The sequence below is a fragment of the Xiphophorus hellerii genome, chromosome 11 (genome assembly GCF_003331165.1).
Source record: "Xiphophorus hellerii strain 12219 chromosome 11, Xiphophorus_hellerii-4.1, whole genome shotgun sequence".
Taxonomy (NCBI): domain Eukaryota; kingdom Metazoa; phylum Chordata; class Actinopteri; order Cyprinodontiformes; family Poeciliidae; genus Xiphophorus; species Xiphophorus hellerii.
The window spans coordinates 9,327,704-9,354,680 of record NC_045682.1 but is presented as its reverse complement, the minus strand read 5'-3'; the positions used below and the strand labels follow the sequence as shown (position 1 = coordinate 9,354,680).

The 26,977-nt window shown below is 37.1% G+C and overlaps 1 protein-coding gene across 1 annotated transcript; it reads left to right on the top strand.

Moving 5' to 3' along the window:
* The first annotated feature begins 16,323 nt into the window (after positions 1 to 16,323).
* LOC116728349 (PAX3- and PAX7-binding protein 1-like) lies at positions 16,324 to 26,356 on the top strand. Its single transcript, XM_032576397.1, has 19 exons — positions 16,324 to 16,757; positions 16,922 to 17,044; positions 17,477 to 17,677; positions 17,912 to 18,133; positions 18,223 to 18,323; positions 19,239 to 19,462; positions 19,697 to 19,886; positions 21,318 to 21,441; positions 22,034 to 22,136; positions 22,815 to 22,930; positions 23,035 to 23,234; positions 23,325 to 23,472; positions 23,561 to 23,682; positions 23,795 to 23,871; positions 23,957 to 24,023; positions 24,598 to 24,744; positions 25,350 to 25,504; positions 25,657 to 25,875; positions 25,908 to 26,356. The coding sequence occupies exons 1-18, from the start codon at positions 16,466 to 16,468 to the stop codon at positions 25,772 to 25,774; spliced, it is 2,730 nt and encodes a 909-aa protein (XP_032432288.1). The 5' UTR covers positions 16,324 to 16,465; the 3' UTR covers positions 25,775 to 25,875; positions 25,908 to 26,356.
* The last annotated feature ends 621 nt before the right edge of the window (positions 26,357 to 26,977 follow it).

Below are 26,977 nucleotides of genomic sequence, written 5' to 3'. Positions count from 1 at the left end.
AAAAAGGAACTCATGCCAGTCCATGACAAGCAATACCTGTTGACAGTTTTAAATCTCCATTATGGGATAGAAACTAGAACGTGTCTATAAAAGCTACACAAAGACACAGCGGTTGTCACAATCTTAAAGGTCAGCAATGGTTATTCTCATTAGTCTTCGAAGGGCACTATTCAGCAGCTTTCTGAAAACATATGGGTCTCTTTCATCGCCTGTACAAGAAGCAGATGGAGTGGGGTGGTGTGTGGTGTTGAGGTAGAGCAGCCGCCGCATATGCATAGGCTATTAGTCCTCAGCATAGACCAGGAGTGTGAGATCTTATAAAAGAATTTCCATTTCAAACAAATATTAATCTCACATAATTTTTTTTCTAGGTTTACTTTTATGGACAAGTTTTAGGTTGTTTTATCTGAATCTGCGTTTAATACTGATAGTGGAAAACACAGCTGTATTTGAGTACCACTTCTGTGTCGTTGTCTATTACATCGATATAAATAATTTTTGTTTATATATAGTTCCATCAAGATTTTGAACAGCTTGAAATGTTAAGAAGTAAGAGAAAAGACTTGACAAGGGCAAGTGATGTAAGGATGTAGAATCTGTTTCTCCCTGTAGAAATCTTTCAGGATTATTTGGGAAAATGTGAGCTGATCAATAACCTGCCGGTGAGGAAGCCTTTTCATTTTTTGCCATTTGACCCACTGCTTCTTAAAACAGTTCCGTCTGACTGTTCTTTTTTTTTTTCCAACCTCTCTCTCATACTTGTTTTATTGTCTTGACAGTATTGAGTGGTTCTCTCAGCTAAAGAAAACTCCACTTACATTTAGGATCAAACTCTTGATTAAAAACGAGGGGCGGGTGTCAGAGATGCTCGGCAAACTGAATGGTTGCAGAAAAACACACATGAAAGAGCAAGAAGTTTCTTTTGCGAAGAGCAAAAATCCACTCAGCTACTATCAAGTATTTCACTTCCAGCAGAGGTTTTCCATGCTGCTGCCTCATGATTCAGTGGACTGAAAGCATTTTACTATCCCATATTTGATAGTCTGAACTCTACAAAGTGGACAACCTGAAATCCAAAAAAGGAATTTGCAGAGATATTTTTCTAAAAATGAGGCCAAGTCATAAATCCTTTCACTGAGGAAAGTGTTATTTATTTGGGGGAAAAAAACTCTTCTCTATTAGTTAGTTTTGACTGTTGAGTTTCATTTAAACATCTTAATAATAGATTACTGAATATTTCTAATGGACTTTGAAACAGAATTCATTGAGGTTATTTATAATTCACAAATGGAAAGAAATCTGAGCAAATAAACTATAAAAACCTTTAGAAAAGAAATAATTCAGTAAGCCTTTTTAATATGTAGTTCTTTTGTTGTACTATTTTCAAGAGTTCATTTATGGTCTGATCTGTTATATCATTGTGAGAGAGGAAGATTTTGGTTCTTCTGATATGATTTTCACATCAAAATGCAACTGATTGATTGCTTTTATTCATGCATATGAGAGACGTGGCACATTTTGTCCTGACAACAAATGTATTTAACTTAGATTAATTGGAAAAGACTATTTGTGAGTCAGCATTTTACAGCTTTTAAAGTTAAGATTTAACACATAAGGGTAGTCTTGTAATTCTTATGGATTCAAACCCACTACCTGTTTCAAATAACCTGTAACCTGCAAACCAACTGAAGTTGGGTCCAACCTGAGTAGGTTAGACAAAAAGGAAAACTGGAAACTGGAGAAATCAATTAGGAAAAATCCTGATTGGTACTATCCTTATTCCAAGCCCCCATGAGGATTTGCGTGATTTATGGGTGCGACATTTGTTTACATTACTTTAGCCATTTCTTTACATGTTAGCAACTCGCTAACCGGTTTTCTGCAGAGGTTTTAGGCTATAAAATATATGGGAACACCAACTATTGCATCTTAAATGTGGCAATATAGTTTACCGCTACCTACAGCTGTTGCGGTGAGGGATGGCGACTTGAAGAAATGGCCGCAACTAACCCGCACTAGCATATGTAGCTACTTCGCTGACTCCGTTGCTTTGGATGCAGATGCGTGTTTTCTTCCGTTGGCTTTTTGTCCTCACAATAAAATAAGCACACATAAAGTATTTTGGGTTCTCTGTTCAAGTTCAGAGTTTTTAGCCAAATTCTTTTTGTTTTCTTATCTGCTGGTAGGTGATGAAAACTATCGCTTTTGCTTTGTCTTATAAAAATTTATTGTTGGCCCAAACATAATGATAAAGAATCAGATCATGAACTTTATTATTTTTTAAATTCAAAAGAAAGATAAACAAGTTTTACTGATCATCGTATTATAGCCAAAAAAAGCGATGTAATTCTATCATGAATAGCAAAAAACCCTACAAATTACAGTGAAATATGGCTACTTCCGGTGGGCGCCGGATGTAAGACCCATAATCATTTCCCCAATAAGCCTCCCAGCAATAAGGTAGATAACTTCCAATAAATGTAAAATTCTGAGGTTTTATGGCTCTGATATTACATGGAAAGGATAACTAGAACCTTAAATGAAGTTTATTGCTTTTCAGTATCCAAAAGTTTAGTACTCTCATATTGTGATATCTTTGAATATCCCATGTTTGCTTTGGACACTTTTTACGATCGCAAATAATTATATGAAGAAACGTTGTTGTAATCTTTTCAAAGTTTACATAAACGGTTGATCCCAGTTTATTTTCTGTAAATTTATTTTCTTCTTGGTCCACCTGACTTGAGGTAGAGCTTCAGCGAGGTTCACCCAGGAGACACTAACCAACCCTCAGCTCAGATAATCATCAGCTGTCAATCATCCATCACTCAGATCCTGTCAGTGTATTCCCATGCAGTCAAGCCTTCATCGCACTACATGATTGATGACCTTGCAGTTTGTTAAAAAAAAAAAAAAAAAGCTCTTGCATAATGTTTTGGTAAAATTATGCAGATTTTCATTTCAACAGTATGTTTAAGCTTATTTACATATGTGCACATTCATGCCTGTCCAGACAAACAAAATACAATATCTTGTTACTACCCTGCAACAAAGCATAGTTAGATTTTCCACATTCACAGATTGATCTTCATTTATGAAGAGGGGTGGAAGAATGAACCCAAATATAGTATTTACAGGAAAGACTAAGCTGGTGGGCATATTGTTTTTGTCTTCGTAAATCAGAAAACACCAGAAAATGTTCTTCCAAGCAGACAATCATCGAAACAGCTTTCTTTGAGTGCCACCCTATCTTCATTTCTCCCTGTCTTCACATCAATCTTCCAAACTTTTTGTCATTTCTCTACAGATTACTATTTTTTGTGTGCTCTCATTTTGTTTTTGTTTTTAATTCACTTTGTGACCCCATGTTCTCCCTGTATTTCTTTACTGTCTCTTCTTGTGTCTTGTGTGTATCTGAAGCTCACTTACAGTATATGATTTATACATTGTTGTGGCTTCTGTTTGATTTTTAAAAAGTTTGATAGGGAAGATATTGTCAGATAACATGGCAAGTTAAAAAAAAAAATAGCATGGCTTAACTTCATGTAGAGCCAGTGTCTGCCACAACAATCTCAGGAGATGTCATGAAGAATTTCTGATTGTAATTAATACTTTAAAAGGGACTTAAAAGGCCAAGGGCCAATTTACAGCATTTGCTAACTTAGTAGTTTGAACGCTTTTTAAAGCGTCAGTGAGAGTTATGGTAATAGCGCAACAAAATCAAATTCTTCTGTTCTTAAATTACGAAAAATCAGCCGTCCGACTGAAATTCTATTAAAATTCTGATTGAAATTTGTTCTACTTTCTTTAAACAGATTCGACACACTCTGTACAGCATCTAAATTTGATTTTTATTATGAATATTGTTGCATAGCTTCTCTGTTATCTGAGCTTTTTTGTGTTTAATCAACACAGATATGTACCCTTTCAAAAAACTATCTATACTATTTTTAAATTTTGTCATTTCACCACCACAAACTCCATTTATGGTGGGAAAACAGATTTTATGTAACAGATATAAATAAAATAGCCAATAATTATGTGTTATGTTGTTCTGCTACACAGAATGCCAACACGACACATTCAAGATTGTGAATTAAAGAAAATGTGGAAAATTTATATTTTTTTGCAAGGTGTTGTAAATTACACCATTAGAAATATTCTTAAAGGATATTATACTATCAATATGCAATTTTTAGTGGCTGTAATTTCCAAACACACATTCACTTTAAGATAACTAATGGCTGCTTTTTTGTAATGGGGGAATCTATAAAAACCTTTCAGTGCACCTGAAAAACCCCCATCTAATTTATTACACTGATACACACGCACACAAAAGGTGAGAGGTAAGTCAGGCATGCTCCGTCATCGACCCACACAAAATGCCTGAAAGCACATTGACCGTGGTAGCCCAGTGGGACCTCTGAGTCAATATAAACCAACAGGAGCGATGATTGATTGATCCCTTGCTACTCAACTCTCCATCTTTGCTGTGCCTTATCATGCTCTCCCTCCATATGTGAGTCTCCTTGGGCTTGTTGTGACCCACTGTTTTCAATGCAAACACTTCTAAATTGGAGCCTGATCCAGCAGAGATGGAGCACAATTCATACCTAGCATGAGCATGTAACTCTGAGTAGGTCCAAACCAAAGTGGCTCTGTTTGGACCTTTCATTTACACTGAGTCTACACGATTTAGTTTCCAATGTTCCTTTGTCACCTAAAATTAGTCCTTAGATTAGTGTTTCAATGTACCAGCAATATTAGACCAAAAAGGTTCATATACATCAAATAAAGACTTGCCGTACATTACAGAGATTATTTACAGTACAATGGTTCAGAGTAATCGTAGACTGAATCCAAATAGCCTTATGAGTGAGTTTGTGCATGCAGCTTTGTCTCATGTGTATTTGTGTTGCTATTGTAATGAACTGTTTACCAGATTATTCATTAATGTGGATTTTTAAAAATAATGTGGATTTAAAAAAAAAAAAATTTGGATTTTTAAAAATAATACATTGAACAATCTTTTGGTAAAGCCAATGACGTAGTTGCTCCAAGTTATGGTCTTTATTGATCATATTAATGACCAATAGATCTTAAATTAGTTCAGATTAAGTTGATTTATTTCTGGAACCCTTCAAGGTGGGACTAGCCAATAAATATTATATCTGCTCATAATAGTTTAACTCCAAAACAACCTTTTGATGTCGATTTAAAAATTATAGACAGGACTAAGAAAACTACATTAAAACAGCAACTGTGTTCAGTATTTTTAATTTCATTATTCTACAAAATTCTTGCTGTCTTGAGTTAAGGTTTCAGTTTTTAGCACGGAATTGAGAAAGCATTCTATAAGGGTTCGTGGTGAACTCACACCCAAATCTTTTATCAGGGTGTGTATTTTAATGAGCTAAACACTGAAAGAGGGACAGGAAGCGGGGTCAACTTTAAACGCAGTGATTAGCAGTTCAAAGAAAACAACCTCGGTTTCATCTGCCTCTCCGCCTCCTGGTCCTCCCTTCCCTCTACACACAGTTCCTCTCATCTTCAAACACCCCAGGTGGAGGGTGGAGGATGAGGGATTGGCCTCTCCTGGGTCAACCTATAGGGTGCATTGATGACAGGAGGATAGAAGGCTGGAGGGCAGCTTTGTTGCCTGGTTGGCCTCTCCCCTCGCTGGGCAATGATTAAATCAAGGCCCTGGTGCGAGGCCCTCTGCTGGTGCAGCAATGGGTTTCTGCACATGCTGAGCTTAGATGTGTGCCTAAGAAGAGCGATTACAAAGTGTCAGTGTTTGTTTTCTGAATTCATTCTATGTTCCCACAGGACTCTTTTATGACTATCATGGGCCTAAAATATATTTTACGTTCCACTCCAGCTTTCCAAAAAAAAAATAAAGGTTTTTGCACATGCCCCATATATTTTGTAATAGTTTTAAACACATTATAAAGGAATGACACAGAACACTTGGAAAATGTCTGAAAGATAAGAAATTATGAGAGCAATTCAATACTATTGTGTACAAGTGTGCATGCTGGCTAGGATTTCTGCTTTGTACTCTTATCCACTGCCTTCCACTTGCCATCAACAGTAGGCCTAGATTTAGATAAATGTGGTCTTGATTTCGACACAAAAACAGTCATCAGGATACCTCATCCACTATTCTTGAGGTGATGCAACATGAATACAGCAATTTCCGCGGTGTGTTTTCGAACTTGTAACTGCTGGGTACTCTCCTCCACTTTCTGCAATTTATTCACTGCTTTGAAAACATCTCTAGCAGAAGATCTCTGCTGTGGAGTGTGAACAGCAGAGCTAAACAGGTGCATCTTGATAAATTAGAAAATGATAATGTGTCCTTAAACTAACATTTGAAATGTAATAATTACCCAGATATTGATACATTTGTTTTAAAATTATTTTTATTTCTAGCTTACATCTTATGAAACCCCAAAATGATACAATGCACCAATAGATTTTTTTGTGCAAATATTTTGGCCTACTAAAAAGTATGCCTCATACAGTATGTTAACTTATCATGTTGTTTGTTTTTTTTGTAAGAATTGATTATCATTTGTGTAACATTAAGGTGGTCAGTCTCTGGATTGCTGACGTATTGAGGAAGAACATGTTAATTTAATGGAGACCTTTAGTTTATTTGGATTGTGGCTAAGTTTCTAAATTCTTCTCTTGAAGACAGTTCAAAGATTCTCTATGGAATATAGGTGAGAACAGTTTACTGATAGGAAAACACAGTGATACCTTGGTCTTTAAGGTAGGAATTGGTACTAATAGCAGAGTTGCCATGTCCTATTTCCTGCTGTAAAATAAAATCACAAGTTCCATAAAGCTTGTAAGCAAAGGAAAGCATGAAGCGCTGTAAAATGTTCTGAGTGTAAATGATAACACACACACGCAGGGGACCACTGCCAGCAAATAACTTGGCACCCCAAATTATCACTGTGGACCTCAAGCAACTTGGATTCTGTGCCTCACCACACTTCCTCCATATTGTGGTAACCTTGACTTCCAAATGAAATGCAATGTTTACATTCAGGAAAACATCCTCACACAAAACGGAACAGACTAAAAAGTCTCAGAAATTAAGCTGGTTTTTTTTTTAGAAACCTGTGTGTAATATGTAGACAGCAAGCTCAGGATGGGTACTAATACTTTTGGTTTTTAATTCCTAACAAAGCTCAGATTAATTTGTGCAAACAAATAATCTGGCAGTTTTCCTGTTTGGAGCTTTGCTTTTAAAACAAAACCTCCAAACAAAGGAGATTTTGTTAAGAAAATTGTGGTCAGGTGTAAATGAGGTTTCTCTTTGTAGCTGTTATTAAAGAACCAGTGAGTAATTCAGAGTTGTCCCTGAGGAACTGTTCACTGTCAAGCATTGTAAAACAGTTGCCCTTGGTTAACTCCCTGGTGGGTATCTATATATTGTGCGACTATTACAAAGTAGGGTTCTCAAAAATAGCATTTACACTAGGCCAATGTCCCTGTCATGATTATGAAACTTAAATGCTGAAAAAAATATCTAATATCTGTACAATTTTTAAATAGTTGCACCTCCCTCTGGTGCAGAGCAGAAGCGGGTGATTGCTGTGCCCCAGGTCGTTTTCCTTTTAGTTTGACAGAAAGAAAGTGGAATGCATTTAGGGAGAGTTATTCTTGTATAATAACTATGCAATCAAGAAAAGAAGAAAAAAAAATCTCCTTTTGTCTTTACTCGTAAACTTTGCAAAGATTCTGGTGCCCGTCTGCAAAGGAGAGATAGTGAGTGATTGCTATGCCTCAGGTCCTTTTCCTGATGGGGCTGACAGGAAGGAAGAAAGAAATGCATTCAATGAGAGTCATCAGTTATCCTTATGTAATTACGCTGAAATCAAGGTGCTGAAATATCTGTACTCAGGCTGACAGAAAGAAAGCCCTGAAGGACTTTCTGAAACATATGCTGACTAGGGAGAGAGAGAAGTCTCAGGATGGAGCCAAATAGATGAAGGGAACATGAAATGAAGACATGAGAAGGAACGGGAGTAAATACAAAGTCAAGCAGTTTTAAAGGAGATGGTCTAATGAGCAGTCTGACGCAATTATCAATTAGCACAGTGAAGTATAAAGAAAGACTGAGACAACAAACTAGTAAAATAGTTTTTTTTAAATACATGGAAAGCAGTCACTCTTGTTTAAGGATGATTTGTGGTGGTTTAGTACATTTGCATGTCAGTGGAAAGAAAATGAATTCAAATCTACACTCTAAAAACATCTATGGTAAAAATGATGCCATTTTGTTACATATGGCTAATATGGATAAAATTACATCCGTTCAAGGCCTCGGTTGCACCACTTTTTTCACACTGTATGGGGTATTTTACTGTAGGTCAACTTGCTAGTGATAGCCTACATGCTGTCATTAGTATTGCAGTTAGCTTTAGCTTTTTTTTTCAACCTTATAAACTGCTGTGATCTAAAGAGCCCTTTAGGGACATGGGGAATTATTTTTTCTTTTGCGTTACCTTGCAATAATGTAATGATTAGTTCATGTGCCATAATTGAATACTGTAAGCCTTTCTTACGGTGGCAATTGTACTTTCTGCTATTATATAAGATTTTCGTAAGGCTGTTCCACGTGTTATTATCTCGTTATAAAATATCTGAAGTTTTATATCTTTTTCTTTAAGATAGAAATGCACCACAAACCTATGATATAAACAGAAACTTTCCGTAAGTAGGAAAGAAGATAAAATATATCCAAACTATTTGGACTATTCCTGAGTTATTATCGTGGGGTAATAAGTCATCTGACAGTTTTGATTGGGTCTCTTTTGTGTTGGTCTGAATGGTTTTAAGAGATGTCTTCATGTGCAGTTCTTTCGCAAACTTACACAAACAGACATGCAGTGAATAAATCGATTTTCAATCAGTTTTTTGTACCAAAGAGTTAAGAATAAACACTGAGGCTCTTTAAATGTGTATGCATTTGAAATTTGAAATTGACATTTGTGACAGTATACAAAATAGACCAGCAAATATTGCAGTAAGCATATTGCGAGGTAACGCAAAAGAAAAAATGTTTCCCATGTCCCCTAGAGGTCTCCGCAGTGACCTTACAGTATAGGTTTGAAAGCAATGTACTGCAGCGATTTCAAATGGTCTTAGGGTGGGATTTTACAGTTTTCCTGCATGCATTTTGCTCATTTCTTACATTTCTGCATGTTTGCTGCAATTGACTTCAAGTTATTCTACAATTTTCACCAAAAATATTCAGCTTACAGCGTTCACACTGCATTTTCACAGGAAATGCATTTCTTGTCTAGTCTTACTTTCAGCTGCAGTCGTTTTTTGAAATGAGTAAATAAATAAATTAAAAGAGTCTTCTCACCCTCCTTTCCTGCCAAATGAGAAGTTTAGGTAACACATCCGGCACTAATCTCAGGGCCATTACTGGTATAGCACGGATGAAAGAAATGCAAGAGCGCTGATAAAAGCTCAGAGGGCTTTTGCTTCTTTTGCTGCATGCTGTCCACTGATGAGGGAATTTTAAAGGTGTATGGAATTGATAATTAGAAGGTAAAATATACCCCACATCTTATTCCTTTTATTCATTTCTCATCTGCAGCTTGTGTGCAGCAAAGCTTTTTTAATTCAATATTGCCTCTGTAAAATTTAAGCTCACTGCTGGAAGCTACATACACATTCCTAAAATGTGTGCGTGTGTGACTTTGACAGGAAATGAATATTTAAGCATTGAGCCGCAGGTGTACGAACCACAGCCGTTTCTTGAGTCTTCTTGAGCACATCATTTATTTACCAGTTTGAGGCTTCAAAGTGAGTTTAAACATCATCATTTCCTCCCTGTGTTCACTTTAATCAGGTACCTTATCTCCTCCAGACTGTTTTTCCACTTTAAGTCTCAGTCTGCATCCCTCACAGGTGCTGTGGGGGAACTTCTCATTGCGGAGTCTTCTAAGGAGGCTGCTGTTTCTCCCTTGTCAAAGGTTACAGATTAGGATGCGTCGTCTTTCTTAAAACCTAAGCAGAAATTTGGTGCCGGGCGGAGAAAAGCTGCTGGAAAGGAAAAGTTCTACCAGATCAAACACAAATGCAGATAAGATGAAACTATGAAGGAGTTAGAGTGTGTGAATGGAATCAGGCAAACATGAATGTGAGCAAAAGTCCTGATAGTTACCATGTGATCACATTTTGATTTTATCTAAAGTGATGGGTAAGAAAGAAATTAAGAGAAGGAGAAGGGTTTGAGAACAGGAATGGTGATGCTGCTTACCCAGCAGTTTCACAGTACTTTCCCCCTCATACTTCTTTTTAAATTTTATGCTTATCACTTCTATCTGCAGTTTTATGGAGCAGCACAAAAAAACAACTGTATTGCTTAGGAAATGGGTAAAGTTAGTAAGAAAGGGCGACAGCTGAAGAGAATGGCGGAAGAGCGTGGCAAAGAAGCATAAAATGCATAATGTCAACTTGTATTCTAATGCATGACGGAGGCAGTTGGAGGTCACTGCGTATTCATGATAGCGGGTTAGCATTTAAGACAAACTCTGCCGTAATCAACTCACACTGTCAGACACAGTAAGCTCTGCTCTGTGACAAGAGCAGCCAAGAAAGGCCAAGAAGGAATATGCAAATACTCCCACTGCCACACTCAAATAGAACATCTGTCATATGTACAGAAAATGCACCAAGCAGCATGAGAAAATGAGATGTACTATTCGATGATCAAAACACCTCTACAAATAGCTCTGGAGATAGCATGTGCACACTGTAGCATGCTGTGTTTCTTTGTCTGAGCCCTTGGGTTCCTTTGTGATCTAACAGCTTGTGTTCAAACAAACAAAACAGTTGCAGTTGAGTTTTGTGTGTAGCCTGTAGAGTTTTGATGTTTCTGCATAAATATTAAAACCTTTGGAGACTTTCTTGGTACCTTAAAAGTTGTTAAAATGAAATAAGATAAAAGGCATATGAAAGGAAACATGTAGAAACACATTTATATTATATATTAGCTATGCTTTGCTTGGATTTAATGGACCCCCATTTAAAAAAAAAAACTTGCTAAGAAAATATCTTCCACATTAGTATAATTCTACCCATCATCAACACACTTACTACACACTTTTAATGTTGTTCATGCCAAACCCAGAACCACCACCTGAATGTTACAGCTGAAATCAAGACTCATCTAACCATGCAATGTTTTCCCAATCCAATATCATCTAGAAAAATCCTTGCAAATATAACATCAATTTCTTGTTTTTAGTTGACATGACTTGCAAACAGTGCGGTTTTCTGCCGCTGTAGCCCAGATATTTCAATTTATCACGTGATAAATTGAAACAAACTTAATCATTTTCATTTGCATGATTTGATGCTTTTCTTGTGTCTCTCTCTATTTCTACCAAAGACTGGAAGAAAAACGGTTTCAGTCTGGTGCAGTGTTCTGAACTAATCCTTAATCTTGAAGGACAAATTTGTTTATGGTGACTTCATTATTAATTTCACTTGTTGTTTCTGTTATTTTGTCTATTTCTTGGATAGGTAAAATATCCACTGAAATTTGGTTTCATTAGAATTTAAAGTTTGCTGATCTTTGAGATTGTGATGGCAATAAACAATATTATTGTTTATCATGATAATTTCTGGAACAATTTATTGTCCAGCAAAATTTGTTATCATGACAAGCCTACTTGTTATGATGCATTTGATCTGTTCTTTGGGGTGGCATGAAATACAACAAAACATGGTCATTGTCTTAAAAAACTAAAACTGCATTTATCAATCAACACAGATTCAAATATAGGCTCAATTAATATTACGTAAAATCAACTATTTTGAGCATTATATTATGTTGTAATGTTAACACACCTGGAGAGTTGCTTTGCACATAGGACAATTGATTTATCATCTGACAATGGAAAGAACATGGCAAAGTTGCAAACTTACCAAAATGTTGTCTGACTAAGCAGAAAGACTGCAAGGAGAGCATTAATGAGAGAAGCATCCCATCATAACTCTGGGGGAGCTGTAGAGATTCACAGCTTATGGGAGAGATGAAACACGCCCACAAGCCCAGCATTTTATGAGACTTTGAGCAGAATATTAATTTTGACATATCATATCAAATATGGCCAATTTAAGTCCATTGGCCATATTTGATTCTTTCTGTTCTGAGACATTTTTTTGCAACTTGCACTTAATTTTGCAAGTTAATTAATACTGTTAGGAAAGGAGTTGCCATGTTTATGTATTTATTTGTTTGTTTATTGCCAAAACTTTGTTTAGCTGAACAGAAACAGACCAACAGAGGAATGAGATTCAGCACACAGCTTTAGCCTTTGCAGATAGAACCCGCTAACCCGGCCCACAATCTGGGTGTTGTGATGCTCACACGCCAGAACATCCAGAGACGCATAAAGACAATTACAAAGTCAGCCTTCAATCATCTGAAGTAAATTTCCAGGATTAAAGGACTAATGTCCCAGCAAGATCTTTGAGAAACTCATCCATTTGTTTGTCTTTAGTAGAATTGATTACTGCAACAGTGTCTTCACAGGGCTCCCTAAAAAGTCAATCAGCAGCAGCTCACATTGTCACTAAAACTAGGAAAATAGAGCACATCACCCCAGTTCCAAAGTCCTTACACTAGCTCCGTGTCCCTTTATCTACCTGTCCCTCTGCCTGAACAATTGCCAAAAACATCCAAGCATTAGTGTACTTACTTGAGTTCATACTGTAATGAGTATGTCATAGAATAGCCAAGCATATCCTGCATGTGTCCTTATTATTTCTCTTCTACAGAAGGAGAAATAATGCATTGTGCAAGCAAAGGGGATTTAGAGAGCTTAAACCAAAATTACCTGAGTGAATCTTGATCCTTTTTAGATGGAAGCATAATTAGTTACCCAGCATGTCTGCAGCTTCGCCCTTGCATTTGTGATGCTGCGTTGTTCGTTGGTTTCATAAGCATAGTGATAGCTGCAGTGAGTGGGAGTCAATACCTACATGCAAAATAGTTGACTCCATTAGAAAAAGAAAAGCTAACATACACACGGCTGACACGATGAAAAGTGTTCAATTATGCCTTCATTTTGTTTAAACTAATGTTCATAGGCTTGCATTAATTGAGACCCACTGTAAAAGGTGAACGTTGTGATCCTCTTGTATTTCCATTAGAACATCTATTTTCTTCTCTTTTCTATCTTTGTTACCCTGTGACACCAAGAGGGTATTTAATAATTACGTTTATTCAACCCTGGTGCTTGTTCCGTTGCTGCAAATGAAAGTGCAGCTCCTATAGCTTTGCTTTTACAATTACTGCATCCAGTGGGAGCAATTTAACATGATTCCTGTCACTCCTTAAAGAAGACAGGCAGGCTCTTTCTTTCTTTGATCATGTTCCCCTGTGCTCTCAGGAGCAGGTAAGCAGAGTGTGATATATAACTAACCAAACTTGAACTGTATTTCTTCATATGCAAATACTCATCTGATACAAAGCTGCAGCCTCGTTAAAAACAAGGAGAACGATGTGATGAACATTTGAGGAGACAATATTGATGTCATCTGTATTCATTCCTTTCTTGATTCAGATTCACTGGATCAGGAAATGTCATTGTATTTCATTAGCATTTATACCTCAGTGTACCTTAGTGAACTATGAGCATACCTTGGTCACAAATTAAACACTTTTTTTCTGCTTGCAAAGGGATCCAGCGCCTCCAAGTGGTTTTTAGATTAACTGCACGTTTTGTTTAAAATGCAAAAGAACATCACATTACACATATGTTTTTTTTTTTTTCTTTGGGGCCAAGGCCAAGGCACTGTTAATGGCGCCAGACTGCCAGAATCAAGAGTTGAATGCTATAGAATAACAAATATATTTATAAATATATATATATTGCATTTCCATTTCTTTCATCTTTTGTTTCAAACAGTTTCAGACACACATTATTGATGTAAGCACATTGCATTATACTTTTCTAAAAGACTCAAGAGTATAGTTCACCCACACCTAATTTAATCAAAAGCACATTTTAAAAATTGCTGGGTAACATGTGCCTCTGGGACTGATGTTGGTTTGTGTACACAAAATGTTGGATAAAAAAATTGTAACCCAGTTTGTTGGGTTTGAGATCAGACACAAATCAGCTATTTGAACTCTACAACAACTGGGTCAGACTTTACTAAACGTCTCCCACAAGATAAAATAAGAAATGATGTAACCTGATAGTACTTATGACTTAGCTCAGAATACAGGGATAAACAATTTAACTTGGGATGACATTAGCCTTTGATCAGCTAAGTGGTTAGTTCAAGCTAGATTTTAGCTATGCAGTGCAGTTATTAACAATATTACAATACAACAAAAAGATCCTAGTTTCAAAACCTGGTCTGCAACCTTTCTGCAAGGACTTACATCTTTGCCTTGTGTGTATGTGCATGGCTTTGGATTTTTCCCATAGTCCAAAAATATGCATGTCTGCTTAATAAGTTTCTTTAAATTGCCCTTTAGTGTGAGTGTGGGCAGGAATCATTTTTGACACTGGACCTCTTCTCCTTAAGAGGCTGCTAATGTGCTTAATGTGCTGGGTATGTTCAACATTTACACTTCGAATAAATTTAAAATAATGACCGTGTTCTTTCTTTGTCTTTAATTTTGTAATTTTTTATCGTAACTGTCTGAGAGAGCCAAACGTCATCTATGTGGTGGTGCACATCGGTGTATTTGTTAATGTTACTACCTCAGCAAGGACATTCTGTTTGCTACTCATTTGTGCTTGTCTTCGATGATGGATCATTCATTTTATTTCATGTATAATAACACCAGGTTCTGGGTCAATATTTTCAATCAATTTTATAACACTAACTACAGGTATTATTGGCAAAATCTGCAAACAAACACAATTGGGTTAAAGATATTCTGGCATGGATCTGTCCATATTTGATACAGCACTGAGAAAGCATATTAACATAAATTGCATTATATTTCCACCAGTTATTTTTAGAGAGTAAATTCTTCTGCTTTTGCAGTCCTTCCATTGCAACAGAATATTAATATATTTTAGATTTGCAGATGGAAAAGAATAATAAGATCTCTGAGGTATTGAAATTCAAATGCTATTTTTAATTGAAAGCTATTTATCACCAATTATCATCATTAAGGCTAAAAGGTCATCTTCTTGTTAATTAATCAAAATTTTACTCCAGCTATGTCTTTGATGGTGCTTTAATTTACGAAGCTATTTTCACTATTGAGGCATCAACACCACTAAGCCCTATGTCAACCCATTAATGATCCGTGCTAGAGGAGCAAAATATATTAACATATATATATATATCAATTTATTTATTTATTTATTATTAACTTTCACTTCAAATTTTTACCCTTGTTGGTTTCTTAGGACCTTTAGTGAAGGCCATTTGATATGGATGGCAAAAACTTTAAATTAAAAAGAGTCTGAAGACAATTTTAAGAAGCCTTTGCATTTTACTTAAAAAACTTTTGAGTAAAAATCCAATGTCTTCCTCTTACAGTTTAAATTTCTTTCTTTAAATTGCCAAAGCCCGTGCTGGGAATGGGTTTTTTGTCAGTGCCCGAACCACAACATCATGTATTGCAATTCATCTGGCAGCTGAACACTGCTGGGCAGCTGATCTGAAAATGCTTCTACACCTTTTCACTTATTTACAAGAAACAGTAATTTGTTTGTTTGAACATATTTTTGATTTCCATAAAACCTGGACCGTCTATGAGATTACTCAACCAGGTTTAACAGTTTCCTAAAGTCTCAGAGCACTTGCAAGGGCAGAATAATTTACACCTTTGAATGAATCATACAAATATAGTTATAAAATCCCATTCAAAATAAATAAACTAAATAAAGATCTAGATAAAAAAATCTCAGAACACAGAAAATATAAAAACATGTGCCTAGCCGTTATATATGGAAGATGTAAAATAATTTTTAAAAACCATTTTAATGGAGTTTTTACTCAGGTATTTGAATTTGAAAGGCAAAGTTCACTGTTTCTTTGTTTTTATTAATTGACACTGAGACTCTGTTTGATCTGAAAAATTCAACAGAGCAATATCGTCTTCTAGTGTACACTTTACTATACCTCGATGTGTTCTGCTACATAAATTAGTTTGCGTCATACCTTTGATTTGTTTCTGTTGGTTTTCTACAAAGTAAAAAAAAAAAACATCGAAACATGGTTTTTGTTGGGCGTCTGCGTCAAGCGCCTATTACAATTGTGGCCGCTTGGTGGCAGCATCTCTCTAAGATCAGCTGTGTTCCACTTTTATTGTCAACGAAGAAAAAACGAGCGAGCACCCAGACAGAAAATGGCCGCCGTGCAGCGTTCATTTGATATATCTGTTTTATAAGCTTTGTTTGTATTGTTCGGCTGTTGCGTCATGCGCTTTTTTCCTTAAGGGATTCACATAATGTTCAAAAGGGCGAAACGAGCTAACCTGCGGCGGAGGAACGACTCCGACGAGGATGAGCAGGAGGAGAGCCAGCCGCAGTCTTTTGCGCCCACCTCTTTCGGGCCTGTGGTTGAAATCCCGTTCATTGAGACCAGCAGGGCTCCAAGCAGCGAGGAGAACTGTTTCAGTAACGGCTTTCTGTCAAACCTGAACATCATGAGACCCGTGAAGAAGGAAAAGAAGTGCAAAGAAGTCCCAGTGGTAGTTCCTCCGACTAAAGCCAGTTTGCTGAGTTTTGACGATGACGAAGGTAACAGTGCTAAAGTAGCTAACCACTCAAATTTAGCCACAGAAGCGATTTTGAACCTTTTTCATATAGTTACAACACCAAACTAGACTGTGCAGTCACGTTTTTTAAATGAATTTTCTTCCTGTAAACTGTTGCCATCCTTGTCTGTCTGGTTATGTTAACAGAGGGATCCGAGGTGTTCCGCGTGAAGAAACCCAACCACAGCAAGAAGATAGTCAAGCAGCTGAAGAAAGAATACAAAGAAGATTTGCAGAAGTCGGGAAATGTCAAACAGGAAACCAAATCAGGTGAGATCCACTGTTATTAATTTGCAACAACATCATGAGATCATATCCACCCGCAGAAAAATTAAAGCGCGTCAGCATGGTAGGATCAAGGCTAAGGCACGAGTAGTAGTAATAAAGCATAGATATTACCATTTTTGTGACCAGTTTGAAGAATGAAAACTAATATTTAAAAAGTTATTAAAGGGACTATAAGAATATATATGGAGATGGAATCCAGCTATTTGATTCTAGTGTAAGGGAGAAGGACTGGATCTAAAAATTGCAGGACTCTCAAGGACTGAACTTGTGTACCCCTGCTCTAGATTGTCTCTGCTTTCACAGATTGTTCAAATGCAAGTTGGAATATATACAGATTTGCCGTAGGAATAAATATGGTGCAGTCAAAACATGCTTTTCCTTTAAGATTACCATTTGACTCATGTATTTCCCCAGACGCTCCCCCTCAGCCTGTGTTTACTGTGAAAGAGGAGCCTATCAGCAGAGGCAGCAGTGAACAAGGAGAGGAGGAGATGGAAGTGGAGAGTGGAAACGAACAGGACGTAGAGGCAAAAGCACAAGGGGGTCAATTGTCCAGGGGCAGGAATGTGGGATCGTCATTCAACACACTGTCATCCCTCACTAGCCTGAAGCCAGGTACTCTTCCTATTTCAAAACCTTCTCTTCAAAAATATTTTCCAGAGTTTGGTCTGCACTCTTTGGTTTAGCAGTCATATTTTTTGAAGTTAAGTCCCTCACTAACCTTGGAGCTAATAATTTAACAAGTTGTAAAATAAAAATAAAAATGTTATGTCTTCAGACCCCGAAAAATGTTTTTATATTTGCATTTAAAAGTGCGTAAGTGCTGACGACTACCTGATTCTACCTCAGGAGAGATCCCTGATGCAGCATTCATCCACGCTGCTAGGAAGCGTCGGCAGCTAGCGAGAGAGCTCGGAGGGGAAGCTCCTCTGGTGGAGGCCGAGCCTTCTAAGAAACGTATGGCGCAAGAAGATAGGGACTGCAGCGATGACGAAGATGAAGACGAGAAGAGGATCCGCTTTAGTGGTGTCAAGAACAAAAGTCAGAGGCAGAAGATAGCTGAAGAGATAGGTACTGCCATGAAGTGTTGAATTTTGCAAATACATTTGCCCGTGTTATTGCTATCAGCTGAGATGGATGTCCTCTCCAAATGTGCACAGGTATTGAGGGTAGTGATGACGAAGCACTGGACACAGGTCAAGATGAGGAAGTAAGCCGCTGGGAGCAAGAACAGATTAGGAAAGGAATCAGCATTCCCCAGGTGAGCAGCATCTCTCACAGGCAGTGAAATATTCTGACTTCATGTTGGGTTTTTGAAATGATGTGCATCGTTTTTGAAATTTTGAGTTGCAGCGGTAGGAGGTTGTTATCTTAATTTTTTTGAGCTATTTAGCTCCACTTACAGGTAAAATGGTTCTCAATTAGAGCAACAAAATTTGTCTGTTTCTTTGTTAGATACTTATTTTGAAATCAGATTTCTGATCTGAGGAAGATACGATTAAAAGACAAAACTTCTGGTTTTGGAAATTTTTGATTGTAAAATTTGGTAGAAATATTTCTATACTGCTTTAAAAAGTATGGAAAGAATTCTATTTTTAAAAAACGTATCCTTCCTGTCTCCCTTCCCTCTCTACTTTTTTTCTGTTCTTTCTTCTTTTTGTCATTTTGTTCTTCCTTTTTTACCTTCCTTATTTTACTGCATCTATTAATTTCTAGCTTTTTTCTTTTTCTCTCTCCTCCCTTCTCTCCTTTCAGTTTTTCATTTCTTTTTGCCTTTCTCTTCCTTACACCCTCCTTTCATCCATACTTTACTTGCTTCATTCTGTCATTTTTTTCCCTTTTTCATTTGCTTTCTTCCCTAACTTTCTTCTCAACTTATTTCCCCCTCTCTCCTTTTACTTTTGTGCTTTCTTCTCTTATGTTTCTTGTAAGCTTCCTTCTTGGTTTTTACTGTTTTTGTTTTTAAAACCTGACCTCAATAGAAATAATTGTGTTTGCACCTTAAAAATCACCCAAAAGTGAACTGAGGACTTCGAGCTAATTTACTCGTGGAAAAGTATCTTGGCATGAAAAGTGTGTATGAACCATTGTGATGTTGTTGTTTTTTTTTATCTGTTGTTGCTTTTTAATTTAGCAGTGATATTAATCAAGCTTACGTTTTATTTTTGTTGCTCAGGTTCAAAGCAGTCAGCCAGAAGACAGCACAGCCTACTACCAAAACAGCTATGAGACTCAGCCCTACGGCTCCTCCTACAGTATGCCTTTCACCTACAGTTCAGTGGCTCCACAGCCTGGAAAGATACCCAGCCTCTCTGACAATGGTTCTGTTCGCTATGGGGCCCCCATTTGTGATCTAACCCCCGTGTCCATTGATCTGGTAAAGAAGCGCCTGCAGGATAGGTAGGTTCTGCAGGAGTTTGCCACAACGTCTAATATCAGTGCTCACCTCACCCGCTGCCCTCTCAATGTTCCTTGGTCCTGATGACCCAGCCAAGCTGTCTACACGTGACATGGCCACGAGGCAAAATATGTCTCCACTATGAGTTTAGATTGGTCTCTTTTTGACTGTCTCTCTCTCTCCCTGTCTCAGTCGCCCTTAACTCTTATTTTCCCCTGTATTTCATGTGTCTTTAGGCTTGCCCAAATGCATGCAGGCCACAACGCGAACGTCAAACGCTACGAACAGATCAGAGATGAGCTAGAGGCCTCTGAGAGCACCATCCAGCAGCTTGAGGGTTCATCCAATGATAATGCAGATCGATATAAATTCTTGCAAGAGATGCGAGGGTATGTTGGAGACTTGCTTGAGTGTTTCAGTGAAAAGGTAAGGGAGAATTTATCTGCAATCTGATAAACTGTTTGCTGTTTTGTGTCTGTAATCTGGGAACTTTTATGTGAATTTTAAACAGATGCAGTCTTAAAAATAAATTGAATTGTAATCCACATGCAGCATGGGAAAAAAGTATTTTTCTTATACAATAGAATGTAGTGAATTGGGGAACGTCTGCTCATTCATTTCAGAGACAAAAAGATGAGTACAGATTTGTAGAATAAAATGAAAATATCTCATGCATTCAAAATAAATCTTTGTAAATTTTAGAGATGCACAGAGAAATTGTCTGTTGACCGGATTTATATGGTTTCCAGCTTACCTGTCCCTGACCCGTGACTGTCCAGTTAGAAACTCACAAATCTTTTTCCTGCCATTTATTGCATCATGTATATGTGCTTAAGAGCCAGGTGCATTGATAGCAACACTCTCTCCATTTTGGATCTTGGTACTGAGAGAAGTTGGTTCAAAACATGTGAGGGTTTCAAAATTGTCAGAGGATGCCCAATGGTGTAAGAATCCATTTAAAATGAATGTCTTCTGCTACTCTTCAAAACAAATCTGGTTTATTCAGGTTTCAAGAGAGTGGCATTTTCAGCAGACAACAGCAAGGCTGAAAGGAGTACAGCAAAACTGCTCAGTCTTACTTAACCTTTTGAGATATTAACTTTTTTCTATTTCTAAACGTACCTGATTTGGTAAGTTTGACGATCTTTTGAGAATTTTAGGTTAGTAGTCAATATTGTCTAGGGAATTCAAATAGTAACTGCATCTTTAGTAAATCTAAATACATGAATGTCTAATTTAAGAAGCTAATGAAAAATTAATCATTTCAACTCTAAACATTTAGTCCTTTCTTAAATAACAGTAAAGGCTGTTTTTCAGCAACTGCTCTCTAACGCGCCATGATGTTGTCTCACCCCATAATGTAAAATTTTGATGGCTGCTCATGGTATGAAGGCTGAGGGAGAAGTCAGAATTGGCCAAATTGCTTTACAAAAACCAGAGAACAAAAATCTGCCACAGCTTTCTGATTGGTGCATCTCTAATATATTTACAGCAACATGCATGTCCAGACAGAATAATTTAATCTTGATCTTGCAGCACCAGATTTCAGCTCATAGTGCACAGAAGATTTTGCTGAATGGATCTGAAACCATGTTCTGTTCCTCTCATTTAGTATATAATGTTTGTAATGGAATGGTATGCTCTCTGTATCTACTGCATTTCACTCTTGTCTCAACTTCAGTCTACAACATTCAAGGTTAACTTGATGGAGTCAGCACTAAGAATAATTGAGTTTCTTTTTTTTTTTTACTCCAAGGATCTTTTTTTCCCGTGCGGTGTTTTGTCCATCGTGTGTCCACTGACTTGGAGTCCCACCTTTGCTGGGTCAGAGGTCACAGAAAGCATCATATCTTTCAGGTGCCTGCTGTCCTGGAGCTGGAGGCTGCCATGCACCAGTTACTAAGGCAACGGGCTGCACGGCTTGTCCAGAGAAGACAGGATGATATTAAAGATGAATCGTCGGAGTTTGCAAGCCTTTCAAGTCAGTCCATCTTGAAGGTTTTTATGATTTATTTGAAATGGCCTCGTTAGTTTCCCTTATATCTGAATGTATGCTTGCGTGTGTGTGTTTTCACATTCCTGCTCCATTCTGCACACATTGCAGTATTCTTGGGAATATGATTAAAGTTAAATGATTGATGACTTGTGTGATTGAGCATGTCTGACGATGGGAAAAGACCTTTCTGAGTTGCTGACTTTTGCAGCTGGATGTTTTAACTTGCCTCAAGTAATGAGCAGCAAAATAAAGATGTCAAACAACATTGGTTTCTGATTAACAGGTTAACATAATTTACTGTAAAATGTCTGCAGTTACAGCACGGTAAGTTTTAAGAAATGTTGCACAAAGTTTTTGACAGATTGAGCTGTATATACTGAAAGAATTGGAAGGTTCACATATTTTTGCTTCGTAAGTTAAAAGGACCAGACCAATACTTTTGTCATGCATTAACATTTTTTATTCTCTACACATTTAGCTTATCTTGTTATGGTTAGATCCCAAAATAGGAAAAAGTTCAAGGGTTTTTTTCCCACTATTCAGTTCAGGCTTTAACATTCACCCTGTTTAATTTCAGATAAAGCCGTCATGGCGCCCAGTCTGGACTCATTCGGTCGAGACCGTGCTGCGTACCAAGAGAACAGTCGGCAGAGGAGGATAGCTGAAAGAGAAGCAAGAAGGTAGGACGACTTCATTCTTTTTCAACTTTAAAAACCTCCGAGATTCCAATACTTCCCCGAGCCACCAGGGGGGGTAATTTTTCAGAGGGTTATGTTGAGGAAGAATCATACTAATGGAGTAATTTGCATTTCCCTTCCTTTTTTTCTTTTCTACTCTTTCAAGCATGAGGTAGAATGAAAATTCAATTGCGAAAATAAAAAAATAATAAGCCACAGGGAAAATAAATTTAATGCATAATTCTTGTGTAGTAATTTAAATTGTAGCTATCTTCCGAAATGCTAAACAACAACTTTATAACTTTCAGAATTTTGGGGGGGAATATAGTATTTGATCAATTAGAGCAATCCACATGGGAGTAAAGCATTCACGGTTAAAGAAAATTTGGATTAATTCTACCCTGTCCAAATTTTGCTCAGGAATGTTGTAGACACATTTTTTTCCTTTTGTAAAACTGAGTTTGCAATATTTTACGTTATAGATATCCCATAACTGATGACGTATTAAAGCAAGCTTTTTTTACTTTAGAAAATATAATAGTGTAAACTATGGAAAATTTATTTAGGAAGGTTAAATTGGTTTTAAAATACTTGGGAGGTCAAACTGACTTATTTCACGTTGCAGTATTGGTCACTATGGTGCTTCTCTTAAAGTTTTTACTTCTGTGTGTGTGGATCCAGAACTCGTCGGCGACAAGCAAGAGAGCAGAATGGAAAAAGGGCTGAGCATAAAGAAGGCCTGTCCTCTGATGACGAGGAAACCTCTACAGATATCACCAGCTTCAACATGGAGAGAGGTAGTTTCTGCAAAACTGTGAAAAATACCAATTATTTAAGAGAATATTGAAATGCCAACAAAAAGCTTGAGAAATGAACAATCCTCACACCTTGTCCCATCCAGATTGCATCAAGGCAGACAGTAAAAAGGTATTTGAGGATGTGGTGGAGGACTTTCATTCTCTTGACTGCATCAAATCCCATTTTGAGGTCTGGAGAAGGGAATACCCGGACTGCTACAGAGACGCTTACATCGGCCTCTGCTTACCGAAGCTCTTTAACCCTTTAGTTCGTCTGCAGCTCATCACGTGGAACCCTCTCGAGGTAAAGAAACATTCGTTCATTCAAATTTTTTGATTGAAAACCAGGTCCTTAATTCTGAGCTCTGTTTCAATTTATTTTATTTTCATGTAGGAGCCGTGTGCAAACTTCGAGTACATGCTATGGTTTGAGTCGCTTCTATTTTATGGATTTGAGGAGCACAGAACGCTCGAAAAAGACGACGGGGATATCGGCTTGCTGCCTGCTATCGTGGAGAAGGTTCTTCTCTCCAAACTATCAGGTAGTGAATCCTGTGCAGCAGTAAGGGATACTAAAAATGATTTGCCTAGGCCAAACGAGTACCACATGTGTCATGTTGTTTGTGGCAGTGCTGGCAGAGCAAGTGTGGGACCCGCTGTCAAGCAGTGAGACAACGAGGCTGGTGAGCTTCATTCACAGACTCGCTGAAGGTTATCCAACTGTGCTGCACGGAGACAACCAGTACACACAGGTAGAGCAGGCGTTTATGGATTCATGCAAATTATTTCAGCCATTTAAAATATTTAAGCTACATGTGCTTAGTATTATAAAATTATTCTAACTAACTTATCTTTGTCTGCTAGGAGCTTTTGAAAACAGTAGTCTTACGGACCAGGCGGACTCTGGATGAGGATGTCTTCCTTCCACTTTACCCTAAAAAGTATGTCAGAGAAATGTTCGAATTCGAAGCTTAGTATTAATTCTTGGTGATCTAATCATAAGCTACTCTGTTTTCTGTTATGCAGCGTGATGGACAATAAGAACAGCAGTGCATACTTGTTCTATGAGCGACAGTTCTGGTCCTGTGTAAAGGTATCTTTGCATTTGTTGGCATTTTTATGCTATTTTTATTTTCTTAAATCAGATTAAGACAAACTAACTCACTCGTAAGTTTCTATGTGGTCTGGGTGATTACGGTATGTAATTTTATCATTTTTGTCTGACTAAGCATAAAGAAAGTTTTAGTATTGAAAAGCACTTTATCTAAAAAATACAACATTGTCTAGCCATCTCTTTTTTGTCTAAAGAAAAATTATCATCAAAAGCAAATGACAGTAGGACTGTACTGCAGAGTAACTTGCACTTTCACTAATCAATTGAGTTGCTTTTCAACCATAATAAATGGAATAGTGACCAACATATTTGATGTGTATTGTTGATTTGACAAAATGTAATGTCTGTTATTGGTTTTCACAGCTGCTGATTGTTTGATATGTTTATGACGTTTTTTATCTTTACGTTTTCATGGTTTAAAGCACTTTGAACTGCCATGTTGCTGAAATGTGCTATACAAAAAACTTGATGGATTGATTTCATTCAGAAAATCTGAACTTTTTATGAACAACATTGGGACAATGTTTTACTTTTTTGCTCTCTCTTTGCATAGCTGCTGGGCAACATCATTCAGTGGGACGGCATCTTATCCTATTCCTGTTTGAAGGATCTGGCTTTGGACAGCACTCTGAACAGATACATCTTGTCCGCGCTGCAGAGCACAGATGTCGGAGAGGAGAATGTGCAGAAGTGCCAGAAGGTGAGAAATTCAGATGGAAATTTTTTTTTAAAAAGTTTGGAACTTGTTGTCTTTCTCTGTCTGTCTTCTGTCTCTCCAATTATGTGAAGCGGTGTGGAGTTTTTTTCATTGTTGTATAAACATGCATGAACAAAATCTAAATTCTGTACATGTGCAATAGCCTAAATGTTTTGTTCGTTATAAAGCACTTTTATTAAGTTGACTGTTTTTAAGGTGCTTTATAAATAAATTACATATGATGTTACTAACTTTATCAAATAAGTAGAATTAGTTATTGTTTCAACTTATAGGTGTACAAGTCTCTTCTCTAAATATTGCTCTAAAGACATAAAGAAAATAATTTGTATTTGGATTATCCTTTTTCTGCCATGCAGAGTTTAAAGTGTGTGTCTTTCTTAGCTTAATTGATATGTGATAGGCATTGCATGTCAAAACAAACTACATATTGAGTACAAATGCATTTTTCATTTTAAATTTGATTATTTTTTTAAAGATATTTAGTTACGGTACATTTGAAAAGCTCTTGACAAATTAGGTAGTGAGCTTTTTTATTTTTAACTCAGTGACATAATTTGCGGCGTTATGATTTGCTATTCTCCTCTCAGGTGGTGGAGTGTTTGCCAGCCCAGTGGTTCTCTGGGATGAAAGGCCAGCATACCTTGCCCCAGTTGGAGCCTCTGTGCCGCTACCTCACACACCTGGCCAACACACTGCACCGCAGCAGTGTGGGGGCGCCTGATACCGAGCGGCGCACCGCTAGGTAAGTAGCTCTAAATAATACTGAAGACGGTTTGTCTCAATTGGAATAGTTTCTATTGTTGTTTCGTCTAAATGCCTTGTTAAAATGTAGTTATTATATTGTGTTTTACATGTTGTCATAATGTATTTCTTACATCCCATGTCTACCATCAGGGAGCAAGTAAGGGAAGTGGTGAGGATGTTGGGACGCGTGAACGCCCTGGACCACATCATCGCCGTGGCAGAAGAGCACGGCGTTAAAGACATTAAGCAGCTCATGGAAGTGAAATAACAGAAAACAACCAGAGACTATTTTTCCTCTACATTTTGTGCTGCTCTGAACATTTAACGCCAATGACGGGGGAATCTAGGAACATGTGTATTTGCATACATGAATATGCAGATACATATTTGCATATTCACAAGTGTAGGTGTAACTCAGCACTTGTTACACCTACAGGAGTAGAGGACTCTTTTTTTGTAAATATTGTAAATAATGTATAGTGTTCTTGAACGCCCATGGGCACGAAGCTGAAATGTGATTCTGTCTTGCAAACTCAGAAAGTATACTTTGAAAAGAAATTTAAAACCCATAATTTATTAGGAGTAAAAATGTGTCATCTTGAGTACAATTTTGAAAATATTCTATCTCTGAAGTCTTAACCCCACCATTTGAGTTTTTGACTCATTTACTCTATGAACCCATTTGTTCTGATTGTGTTAAAAGGTAAAAGTTACTAGTACTCTGTAACGTTTTGTTTTTGACCCCAGTCTAAACCATAAGCACCTCCATCACATCCAAAATGCTCTGGTAGTTTGTAAGTTATATTTTTATTGTGTTTTTGCCTGTGAATAAAATATAGATTGTAAATGATTGCTGTCTTCCTGCCCTACAGGGAAAATATAAGTCTAAGGTACAACAGCACCAAAACTTATACCAATAATTCAAAACGTCTGACTTACTCAGGTTCATTTTTTATTTGAGTACACATCAAAAACAATTCTGCTCATTCCAGCTATTATTGCCAACCTTTTTGTGAGTTTTCAATACCTAATAAAGCAACTTTCTCCTACAATGACAAGGAAAATAATTGGAGTATGTATGAAACATCTTGTAGAGAAACTTTTTTGCAATTCAAAACATCCGTTTTAAGAAACTAGTCATAAATTGGTCAGGTTTGATTTTGACCTCGTCTTTCACACACACTCTTCAAATCATGACATTTTTGTAATGATTTTTGTGTACGACTCTGATCTTTACTTTTTTCCACAAACTTTCAAGTTCATAGAAAACAGTCTGGTCGTTCTAGAAGTTTACCTTTCTGTAAAATTTGTAAAGATATGTTTTTTTTTTGGACTACTGTCTTACTTGGAAATCCACACCTGCTTCACCTTTGGATTTTTATCAAGAACATCATTTGTCATTTCATGATCGTTGTTTCAGCGTTAACCTCACTTGGTCAGACATTTCCCTAGTACTAAACTGGTCTTTCTA

What these genes read in the sequence shown, in the direction of transcription:
- LOC116728349 (XM_032576397.1), top strand. Translation starts at nt 16,466, where the DNA reads ATGTTCAAAAGGGCGAAACGAGCTAACCTGCGGCGGAGGAACGACTCC. An exon ending in GAAGATAGCTGAAGAGATAG is followed by an intron (nt 18,134 to 18,222) that starts GTACTGCCATGA and finishes AAATGTGCACAG; the next exon opens with GTATTGAGGGTAGTGATGAC. An exon ending in GGAGTTTGCAAGCCTTTCAA is followed by an intron (nt 21,442 to 22,033) that starts GTCAGTCCATCT and finishes GTTTAATTTCAG; the next exon opens with ATAAAGCCGTCATGGCGCCC.